General features: G+C 49.0%; 1 protein-coding gene across 1 annotated transcript in view; it reads right to left on the reverse strand.

Annotated features, from left to right (window-relative positions):
• Nucleotides 1–12,051, reverse strand: part of mylka (myosin, light chain kinase a) — a gene marked incomplete at both ends in the record, with an annotated part of 83,933 nt that overhangs the window by 33,798 nt on the left and 38,084 nt on the right. The window contains 6 exons of the mRNA XM_084443552.1: nt 561–807; nt 888–1,085; nt 4,099–4,242; nt 6,179–6,331; nt 10,765–10,875; nt 11,704–11,907. Coding sequence (XP_084299678.1) covers nt 561–807; nt 888–1,085; nt 4,099–4,242; nt 6,179–6,331; nt 10,765–10,875; nt 11,704–11,907 — 1,057 coding nt within the window. The remainder of the gene's footprint in view (nt 1–560; nt 808–887; nt 1,086–4,098; nt 4,243–6,178; nt 6,332–10,764; nt 10,876–11,703; nt 11,908–12,051) is intronic.

Here is a 12,051-nt window from a genome sequence, read left to right on the forward strand (position 1 = left end):
ACAACACAACAAACAAAAACAAAACAAGAACTGCACTGGCATTACCACACACACCATGCAGCCAACACAACACAACAAAACAACAACTGTACTGGCATTACTACACAAACCAAACCAAACCAAACCAAAACAAAACAAAACAAAACAAAACAAAACAAAACAAAACAACTGTACTGGAATTACCACACAAACCACAACAAAACAAAACAATACTAAACAGAACACCAATGACACGTATTGTCAGCCTGAGACCGAACATACAATCTCAGAGGCATACCTGTAGTTGTATATAATAGTTGTATAAATCAAATGTGTTGTTAGTGGGGTTCTGGTGAGTCCTAGCGCTATAGTCTGGTCTACTGTGAACAACATTAAGCTGTACTCTATATTGCAAGTGTGTCATACTGTCCATGGAGTCATTTCAAATCAATCAATCAATCAATCAATCAATCAATCAATCAATCAATCAATCAATCAATCAATCAATCAATCAATCAATCAATCAATCAATCAATCAATCAATCAATCAATCAATCAGCCCCTGCTAGCCTGTCCCGTACCTCAGGCTGATCTGATAGGCTCCAGCGTGCTGGGCGGAGACTCGTCTGATGAGCAGAGACACCACGTCCTCCTTCTGCAGAACCTCGTAGTCCGTGCCTGAGGTCAGCGCCTGACCGCCACGCCTCCACTGGAACTCTGGGAAGGGATCTCCAGCGATGGCGCAGGACAGCAGGGCAGCCTGGCCCACGGTGGCGCTGCTGGACCTGGGCTTGGTGATGAACCAGGGCTGGACGCCATCCTGGGGCTCTGCAGCAAACAGCCAACGGTTCAACTCAAAGACATTTCACACGGAAGTGCTTCTGTCAGGCGTCAGAGCGAGCTGGTACCTTGCACGGTAAGCAGGGCGTCTGTGCGGACCTCTCCGTGGGGGTTCCACGCTTCGCAGGTGTACTTCCCGTTGTCCTCTGGGAACACTTCCTGGATGAGCAGGCTGTACTGGTTCCCCTGCCTGTGGAAGTGGAAGTCCTCTGACTCCTGGATCTCCTTCCCGTTGTGGAGCCACAGCAGCTCGGGAGGGGGGTGGCCTGGGAGGAGTAAACAACGGGCACACAACTACCACCACGGGCTTATACCACACAACTACCACCACAGGCTTATACCACACAACTACCACCACGGGCTTATACCACACAAGTGCCACCACAGGCTTATACCACACAACTACCACCACAGGCTTATACCACACAACTACCACCATGGGCTTATACCACACAAGTACCACCACAGGCTTATACCACACAACTACCACCACAGGCTTATACCACACAACTACCACCATGGGCTTATACCACACAAGTACCACCATGGGCTTATACCACACAAGTACCACCATGGGCTTATACAACACAACTACCACCATGGGCTTATACCACACAACTACCACCATGGGCTTATACCACACAACTACCACCATGGGCTTATACCACACAACTACCACCATGGGCTTATACCACACAACTACCACCACAGGCTTATACCACACAACTACCACCACGCTGAAAAGAGATTAGGAAAGACATCACACAAGATGCCATGTCCTGTAGATTTCTTCTGTTTTTCGACTACTGTGCTCTTTGGTTATTTTTGTTTCAGAAACAAATAAATAAGTAGGCAAGTCTTTTATTGGTTTCTGTCAGAGCTAAACATTTGTGGTCTGTGTGATGCACGCTTAAAGGAGTAGTAAAGGGAAAATGCATGTTTAGCTCTGTTTTAAGGTTACTTGTGATCCTAACAATGGTTCAGATCAAAACGTTGACAAAATTAGCACTTTTGAGAAAGTCTGATACTTGCTCTACCACCGTTTTGGTCATACAATGGATGTGGATGGGCACCTTGAAAAATCGTTCAAAAACATTTTAAACTCGATTTCGAAGACAAGAAACTCACTGAGGTGTTAGTTGGCGTATAAAGTAAGATTCTAGTTCATCTGGAAAGGCTTAAATATTTAGCACAGAACTATTTAGGTGTGTAAACGTCCGCAAACTAGGTAGCCTAGCAACATAAACAATAACAATACCTACCGTAAGTAGTTCCGCTTCCTGGATCCCCTCTGCGGATTGATCTACACATCGTCAATACAAGTCAATGGATTTCACAAAATGATCAATAAATACCTACAGGATTCATACTTTGCGGCGAATTTGATGTCAGAACACCAACGGACATCAATTACCCCCTCGGTGAGCTTCTTGTCTTTGAAATCGAGAGTTTAACAAGTTTTTGAAAGATTTTTCAAGGTGCCCACCCACATCCAATGTATGACCAAAACGGTGGTAGAGCAATTATCAGACTTTCTCAAAAGTGCTAGTTTTGTCAACGTTTTGATCTGAACCATTGTATATGATCATAAGTAACCTTAAAATAGGGCTAAACATGCATTCTCCCTTTACTACTCCTTTAAGTGAACACCACTGACCACATAAACTAATCCCAGCATTCCCAGAGCTTCACCAGGCTGTGGTCCTGTTGCGATGCCTGCTGCTCTGAGCCGTGCTGGTCACAGGAAGCTGAGCGCGGTTATATAAGCGCCAGGCCGGACCCGCAGGACACACCGGGAACAGGGAGGAAACACAAACGCGGAGAAACAACCAAACCAAATAGCCCGCATCCAGAGGCCTCGCAGGAAATACCACCGTTTCAAAACAAACAAGGCAAAAACACAACCTCGATGCAACCAAAATACAACCAAAACCCTGCACTGCAACATAACATGCAACTTCAGTATGACATAAGCACAACTAAGCCACAACCAACATACAACCAAAGCCCAGATGATCCAGGGCCAGTTGGATCCAGGCCAGATACACCACAGGCTCAGTGTGGCCTTGTCAGTTCTGAGTCCAGTCCATGTTTTCACACAGGCCATCATATTTGCTTACTCTATTCCAGTTCAATTTCCTCTTCCCACCAGTCTAGATACAGAGATACAGAGTACTGTTCCCACCGGTAGAGATACAGAGATATGGAGTAAAAAGCACACGCATGACCCTAGCGTCTATCACACACTCTCAAGCCCTCTGACAGGCAAGGTCCACCAGAAGACTGGAGCAGGGTCAGACCGCGAGCAGCTGAGAGGGCTGCTCTATCCTAACAAGCTGCTCTATTCTAACAAGCTGCTCTATCCTAACAAGCTGCTCTATTCTAACAAGCTGCTCTATTATAACAAGCTGCTCTATCCTAAAAAGCTGCTCTATCCTAACAAGCTGCTCTATCCTAACAAGCTGCTCTATCCTAACAAGCTGCTCTATTCTAACAAGCTGCTCTATCCTAACAAGCTGCTCTATCCTAACAAGCTGCTCTATTCTAACAAGCTGCTCTATTCTAACAAGCTGCTCTATCATAACAAGCTGCTCTATACTAACAAGCTGCTCTATCCTAACAAGCTGCTCTATCCTAACAAGCTGCTCTATTCTAACAAGCTGCTCAATCCTAACAAGCTGCTCTATTCTAACAAGCTTCTCAATCCTAACAAGCTTCTCAATCCTAACAAGCTGCTCTATCCTAACAAGCTGCTCTATCCTAACAAGCTGCTCTACCCTAACAAGCTGCTCTACCCTAACAAGCTGCTCAATCCTAACAAGTTACTCTATTCTAACAAGCTGCTCTATTCTAACAAGCTGCTCTACCCTAACAAGCTGCTCTATCCTAACAAGCTGCTCTATCCTAACAAGCTGCTCTATTCTAACAAGCTGCTCTACCCTAACAAGCTGCTCTATCCTAACAAGCTGCTCTACCCTAACAAGCTGCTCCATTCTAACAAGCAGCTCTATCCTAACAAGCTGCTCTATTCTAACAAGCTGCTCTATCCTAACAAGCTGCTCAATCCTAACAAGCTGCTCTATCCTAACAAGCTGCTCTATCCTAACAAGCTGCTCAATCCTAACAAGCTGCTCTACCCTAACAAGCTGCTCTACCCTAACAAGCTTCTCTATCCTAACAAGCTGCTCTACCCTAACAAGCTGCTCTATCCTAACAAGCTGCTCTATTCTAACATCACAGGGATCCAGCATGCAGAAGAACACAGAGGGGCGGTCTTACCCGTGACCTCCACCGTCATGGTGACCTGGCTCCCGTCCATGACCTCCAGGTCGTCCAGGCTGCGCAGGAAGAGCGGAGCAGAGGGCCTCAGGCCGGGCCGCCGGGCCACCGGGACCGGGACACTCCTCTTGGAGGGCTCACCAGCTGAACAACAAGGGACAGGTCACATCACAGGTCATCTCACACTCAATTCAACTCAGACATGACCTTAGAACAGTCTTTTTCCTATTAGTTAGGTGGGCTAGCTTGTAGAAGCTAGCCCAACTTGTGATATTCCCACTATTTATTTCTTTATTAGGTGGGCTAGCTTGCAAAAGCGATGAGTCTGTCTGTGTTCCTGAAGTCCATTAACTGGGAACAAAAAATGACTCGATACTCCTCTGCTTCAGGTTGCTGACGCGCTTTCTGGCTACTAAGGAATGCAGCTCTCGCGCAGCAGACTCGTTTGCGTTTTGCGCTCGACAAAGTAACAAAGAAATTAAACGTGACAGTAGGCTACAGCCTACAGGCAACATGTAGGTCTACATACAGTTCTGTTTTTATTCACAGTAGGATACAGTTCGTGTTTATTATGACAGATTTAAATGCAAGTAGGCCTACAGTACTGTAATGAAAATCCCACCAGTAACCAGTAACCAAAAAGTTTTTTAAGCCTGTCCGGTAGACCGGGAGGTTCGGATCTCTGAAGTTCGGATGAGTGGGGTCCTACTGTATATTGAAATGTATTTAGTAGTATTGGTAGTGCTAACAGTTATATTTGTAGTTATAATAGTAATAGCCATAGTGTTTATAGTAGTTAAATATTATTTACAACAGTTAGTAGTTATAATATTATTGGCAGTAGTTGTTACAACCAGCTTCAGCAACTAGCCCACCTCACATTTTCTCCAGGAAATGTATTTTGTAGTTTTCAATGTCCTCTCCAGATCGTAGCCTGACCCCGCCCCCTGTGGCCTGACCCCGCCCCCTGTGGTGCAGCGCTTTGTGAGACAGGACCAACGAGGAACACATAAGAACATCCGTTTTCCAAAAGCTCGCACTGCTGTGTGAAAGGTCACGAAAGGTCACTGTAAATGAATGATCGGGGGATGTTGGAGTGAAGTTTCACGGGCGGAAACACATGAATCATCTGGCTTGTGACCCTGAGCAGACGTCTGACCGTTCCAAGCAGCAGAGCTACCAGGGGAAACCAGGGAGGAACAGCCTGAGAGAGCTACCAGGGGAAACCAGGGAGGAACAGCCTGAGAGAGCTACCAGGGGAAACCAGGGAGGAACAGCCTGAGAGAGCTACCAGGGGAAACCAGGGAGGAAAGACTACTTTCATCAGGGATCTCTTCACTAAGGACAGCTTCCTGAAAGGGAGGATGAGAGAGGGAGAGAGAGAGAGAGAGAGGGAGAGAGAGTGACCATTTCTGCCCACTCTCCTTCATTCATTCACACCATGTATGGTGTTTTTACGTAGAGTCCACGTTTCTCCCCTCCCTCCCTCCCTCCCTCCCTCTCTCCCTCCCTCCCTCCTTCCCTCACTCCCTCTCTCGCTCGCTCGCTCCCTCCCCCTCTCTCTCTCTCTCTCTCTCTCTCTCTCTCCCTCCCTCCCTCCCTCCCTCCCTCCCTCCCTCCCTGGTCCATAAATTTGCTGAGCGCTGCAGAGGCTGGGACCCAGGCGAGGGGGGGGGCTCATAAACACAGCCCCCCTCTGTATACATACCCAGCAGGCCGGAGGGACGACCACGCTATCAGCAGCATGTTTCCATCAGCAGCCCCCGCTAGACCCTCCCAAAGACCCCCCCCACTAGACCCTCCCAACGACCCCTCCGCCACTAGACCCTCCCAAAGACCCCCCCCCCCCCCACTAGACCCTCCCAGCTCCCCCCTGCTAGACCCTCCCAATGCCCCCCCCCCCCGCTAGACCCTCCCAACTAGACCCTCCCAATGACCCCCCCCTGCTAGACCCATTCATATTTTTTACCATCTGAAGCAGGAAAACCTAAACCTGAACCTGAGAGATGCATGCTGGTCTATAGGAACAAGCAGATGTTTCCATTAGTATTCTCTCTCTCCCTCTCTCTCTCTCTCCCACCTCTGACCAGCACCCGGGCACTGCTCACGGCTCGGCCAATGCTGTTCTCCGCCACACACGTGTACGCACCCTCGTCCTCCTGCAATGCATTCTGGATCATCAGTTTGGCCAGACCGCCATCGAAGGAACAGCGGGCATCAAGTATGGGCTGGTCTGGGATGGGGGGAGGGAGAGAGAGAGAGATCAAGAGAAACAGAGAGAGAGGGGGGGAGATAGAAATACAGAGAGAGATGGAGAGAAAGAGAGAGGTTATAAAGGTAAAATATAACAGTACTGTATGTGGTTTGAGCAGGTGTTGAGGTCCAGGCAGAGGAAACCCTCCCCCCCCGTCTCCTCCGGCCCACATCTATAGAGCAGGGAGGAGAACTGTGGATCTGGAACACCTGAACACCGACCTGAACACCGCCCAGTCACAGCTCAGTGTTTACTCTAGCTAGCTCCAGGCCAAAGGGGGGCAGGTGATGTCTGCAGGGTGCATCCCCATCAGAAGCAGCAACCCAGACTACCCGGCTGAGCAGGCCAGAGGTGAGGAGCACGCCTGACTGAACATCTGCTCCATTCCTCCCTGCTCCCAGGGCTAGCACTGCCTTGTAGGGTAAAGCACCTCCTCTCTGGCACGGCTGATTGATACGGTGGCACGGGACTCCTGCTCCTCCTCCTCCACACACTCAACTCACGTGCCCCTGCGTGTCTCCCTGTCGTAAACACAGGAGCGGCCTGTAGGGTAGCAGGGTGAGTTGTGATATGCAGCCATCAGCCGTTACACCCCCCCACCAGCATGTGCTCTGGTCTACCCCATCCCAAGTAGGGCATTAGCTGAGCAATCCCCGGGACTCTCTCTCTCTCTCTGTTTTTCCCCTCGTTCCTGGCAGCAGGTTGCTAGGTATTTCATAATCAGTGCACGCGAGTCCCAGCTGTGTCTGGGATGTCTGTTCTGGGCCGGACCGCGCTGCGCGTCATGTTTCAGGAGACGCATGTTTTCTCTTTATATGGCTCCTGGACTCATATTTGTTTAATGGTCCTGGTCCGGCTGTTTCTGTACCGGGACACACAGGACAGTCTCTCTCTGTCTACCTTCCTCTTCCTCTGTCTCTCTTCCTCTCTCTCTGTTTCTCTCTGTTTCTCCATTCCTTCCTCTTTCTCTCTCCCCTTTCCCATCTATCTTTCCCATCTCTGTTTCTCTCTTTTTCTCTTACTTTTGTTCCTCTCTTGTTCTCTCTCTCTCTCTTCCTCTCTCTCTCTCTCCCCCTCTCTCTCTCTCTCCCCCTCTCTCTCTCTCTCATAGTCGAGTGTCTTGTCACTAACCATGCGTCCTTGTCCTTAACCATAGAGGCCTGAGGGTAACATCCATACTTCTAGCTCGGCTCAGATGAGCAGATACACAGAACATGAAGTTATGGGAACTAACTGAAGCGGTCCTTCAACATGAACCTTCAAAGGGTCTCTGCCAACCAGGCTAGAGCTTCTTCAAAGGGTCTCTGCCAACCAGGCTAGAGCTTCTTCAAAGGGTCTCTGCCCACCAGGCTAGAGCTTCTTCAAAGGGTCTCTGCCAACCAGGCTAGAGCTTCTTCAAAGGGTCTCTGCCCACCAGGCTAGAGCTTCTTCAATGGGTCTCTGCCAACCAGGCTAGAACTTCTTCAAAGGGTCTCTGCCAACCAGGCTAGAGCTTCTTCAACGGGTCTCTGCCCACCAGGCTAGAGCTTCTTCAAAGGGTCTCTGCCAACCAGGCTAGAGCTTCTTCTACTCCAGCGTCATTTGATTCATTGAAAGATCGTTAGCCTAAATCCATATTTGTCAGTATGTGACATGTAATGATGTTGTTGTGATAGCTGTGTTCACTGTCGCTCTGGTATGAATAGAGCTAGTTTCCAGCCATGACGTGTGCTCCAGTGTGACTCAGACACAGAATGCTCTGAGGAAAAGTATTTTTGCCAAATGCCATTTGCAGACTTTTTTTATGATGTTTGTTCGGGAATAAAATGCATATTTCCATTCAATGAACAACAAGTAGGGTGGTCCTCAGGCTAATTCTAATCGTTAGGCCATTCTAATATGACACACTGGTGAAAATATTACTTTATAAAGCTCCCTTAGGCTCCCAAGGCCCCTGTGGTCGATCGACACAGTCACAGTTCTCATATAGGAAATGACTATAAATACTGCGCATACAGCGCATACAACTCGTATGCATATCATTGGACGATGGCAGACAGAAAAAGAAAGATACGATTTTCAGACAGCTAACTTGAAGGCCTCACGGACGAGGTTCAAAAACATGTCTCACAGCTTTCCGCAAAAAATATCACGACTGCAGCAAAAAATCATATTTGGGGTTTAATTTCCCAATCAGTCAGTGCCATTTGTGTGTGTAAACGCGGAAGACTGCAAAGGGAGGTGGAATGATTTGAAAAGACGAACAAAGGAAAAATTGTCATTTTATGTTATGCAAGTTGCAGCACGATGATCTGGCATACTTTTGGGGGAGTGTATAACATTGCCCCACCGGTAAGATCTAGGCATCTAAACGGCTTTTCAGGATTCCAAATGTGCACTCAATCACACCGGCGTCCTGATGTGAGCCCAGTTGTACGCCGCCTCTCCAACGTTGGAAGGATTACGCACGGGAGTCATCATCCATGGCTGAAGATGATACCTGCCGTCACCTATGATACAAAAGCAAAATATTTTCAAGACCATTCAAATAAAAAAAATATTGTGTAGGCTATGTTTTTATTTATTTATACCTATATCGGCCCCCAGCCGTTCAATGAACAGCTATAGGGAATGCGCAGTTTCGCGTATAGACTATTATACGCACAGTTTCGCGCTATGTAGGCTATTATAAATAAGTATTATTCATTGGGGGAGCTTGGACTCGCTGGGGACGGGTGGAGAGACGCATAGTCAACTGAGCCTCCCCAGACGCGACTTCATCCTCCAGTTGGCTGAACAGCTGCGCGCTCTGGTGTCCAAACAGCTACCGCGGTGGTTCTAGTGTTAAATCAAAAAGTGACCTTCTTCTAAATATTCTCTCACGAACAACATGCCTGGCGTTGCGATGCCGAATTCGCCTCGCAACAATCACTGCTGCCATGATCAGCGGAAAGGCTGGCCGCGACACACCCCTTGCGCTTAAATACCACCACGTCTCTGAAAACGAAATTAATTTCACTTTAACTGCGTGAGGCAATTTGCGCCGATCTTTGTGAATTGGGCGGGTTTTGCAATAATGTTCATTTGCATAGAAAGGGGAACATTCTCCGCCCATATTACCTAATTTAAATATCAGCTAATAACACCGGCGCAGAGAAACGCAATGACGAAGGCAACGCAGTTAACACCGTATTTCACCCTTTGCGAGGGCTTTGTGAATAGCAAACATTATTTTTGACTTATTTGCACAGGCTTTGCGTCAGGAAAAGCTGCGCAATCCTTTAGTGAATTCGCCCCCTAGTGTATTTTTAGTTTGCTTTGAACTTTGCCTTCAGCACTAGATTGTGCTCTTAGTCACTTGTTTAGAAAGGAGATGCACTTGTGAGTTCTGGAGCGTAGTAGTACACTGACTTCCTATAATAAATGCAATTATTGTAAGTCACTTTGGAAAGAAGCGTCAACTAAATGACTGTAATGTAAAGTTCATTTCAGAGATTGAAGAAGGAATCAAACATCTGACATGTGAGTAATGACCTCCAGAAGACCAGATCAAAGTGGCTTCTCAGCTCCCACTGCTGTCTTAGCTGGAGCAGGTCTGGAGGAGCATAGCCTCCTGGGAGGACAGACAGGTTCTCACAGATCCCCTATAGCAGCCTGGGAGGACAGACAGGTTCTCTCAGATCCTCTATAGCCTCCTGGGAGGACAGACCGGTTCTCTCAGATCCCCTATAGCAGCCTGGGAGGACAGACAGGTTGTCTCAGCTGCTCTCTATAATACCCAGCAAGGACAGACAGGTTGTTTGGTCCCTCTCATAGGACAGACAGGTTCTGTTTGGTCCCTCTCATAGGACAGACAGGTTGTTTGGTCCCTCTCATAGGACAGACAGGTTCTGTTTGGTCCCTCTCATAGGACAGACATGTTCTGTTTGGTCCCTCTCATAGGACAGACAGGTTGTTTGCTCCCTCTCATAGGACAGACAGGTTGTTTGCTCCCTCTCATAGGACAGACAGGTTCTGTTTGCTCCCTCTCATAGGACAGACAGGTTCTGTTTGGTCCCTCTCATAGGACAGACAGGTTCTGTTTGGTCCCTCTCATAGGAAGACCGATCACGGTAACCGACACCGTCTTCACTCACCAGGTGGTGGATTGCCAAGTCATATTCATCTCTATTTCCATATCATCCTTCGTCAGGGTTCCTGGAGGGAGACTGTTAGTGTGTCCTGTGATAAGGGGGTATGGGGCTTGCAACAGGAGCATCAGCCCCCTCTAGTGGCTGAGATAGAGCTGGCTGGGGTCAGGGCTGTGAGGTCTGGTGGACGCTGCTCATGGCCTGTGCTGGTCCTGAGTGGGAGGAGAGGGGTGAATGAGCTGGAGGTGGTTCCTCAATCCTCAGCGTTGAAGAGCCAGGAGACGTGGGGGGTGGGCCGCCCGCCGAGGGGAGGCTGCAGCAGGATGTCCTGCCCCTCGGTCACGCAGACGTCCCCCAGCCCACTGCCGAACTCCGCCTGCCGACCTGCCACAGACCACACATCAGCCTGCCGACCTGCGCCAGAGACCACACATCAGCCTCACCAGCAATCAGGTGCTCAAAGTGTCCCCAACCCACGGCCCGGCGCTTAAGAGCAGCAGTGTGTTGTATTAGCGGGAAGACAGGTCACCAGCTCTGCTGGTAAGATGCAAGGTCTGTATTCACCCACTAGAGGGAGCAAACTGACTAAAAAATAGCTTTGTAGTCCCTTCTGACAGGAAACTCTCCATGGGCCAGCCTCTGTAAGAAATACATTTCAGCACTAAGCCCTGCTCTCTGTGACCCAACAGATAAGTCTCAAAGGAACCAGTCTATCTTGTCCAAACCCTTACAACAAAAACATTACAAACCCCAATCCAAACCCCCCATGAAATAGTTCCACTTTGGTTATCATTAAATAAACAACCACGATTAATTTGGTTATGCAGACATGGCCTGTGCCAACAGCAGTGTCATGGTGTTAAAACGCACCCCGGATCCAGGCTGTAGCTGGGGGATGAGGGTATCTACATGGCGTCTGCCCCCCCCCCCCCCCCCCCCAAGACCCCCCACCCCCAGCCTCCAAGCCCCTCAGCCTCCACTCCCCCATCCAGACACTCTCAAGCCTCCATGATCACACTGTACTCTGGGTATTCTTTATTTAAACACTTGGAACTCTATTAGGCCTAAGCCCTCTATTCACTGGTTCACTAACCAGGTAGAAGAACTGTTTGAATGTGTGCATTTAGGGGCAAACTAGAAATAGCCACATTATTATCTCCACACATTTGGCACCTTTAAGAATCAAAGGGCACTTTGATTCCCACTGCAGGCCACCCTGTGGGCCACTCTGAAAGGGCTTACTCTTGACGGTGAGGGTCCAGGAGGAGGAGGCGTGTCCGGCGCCGGAGGCCAGGGTGCAGCTGTAGGTACCGGCGTCCCTCCTGGTCAGACTGTCCAGGCAGAGGGAGTGAGAGAGTCCCTGCTGCAGCAGCCGCAGACCGGGCCGGGATGTGACCTGCTGACCCTCCCTCTGCCAGCACACCGCAGGAGCAGGACGCCCGGAGACTGGACACAGGGGAGGAGAGGAGGAGAGGAGAAGAGAGAAGAGGAAATGAGAAGAGACGAGGAGAGCAGAGGAGAAGAAAGGAGAAGAGGAGAGGAGGAGAGTACAACACAGTACAGTAGAGAAGAGTAGAGTAGAACAGAGTA

This window comes from Borostomias antarcticus (assembly GCF_949987555.1).
Source record: "Borostomias antarcticus genome assembly, chromosome: 9".
Lineage (NCBI taxonomy): Eukaryota > Metazoa > Chordata > Actinopteri > Stomiiformes > Stomiidae > Borostomias > Borostomias antarcticus.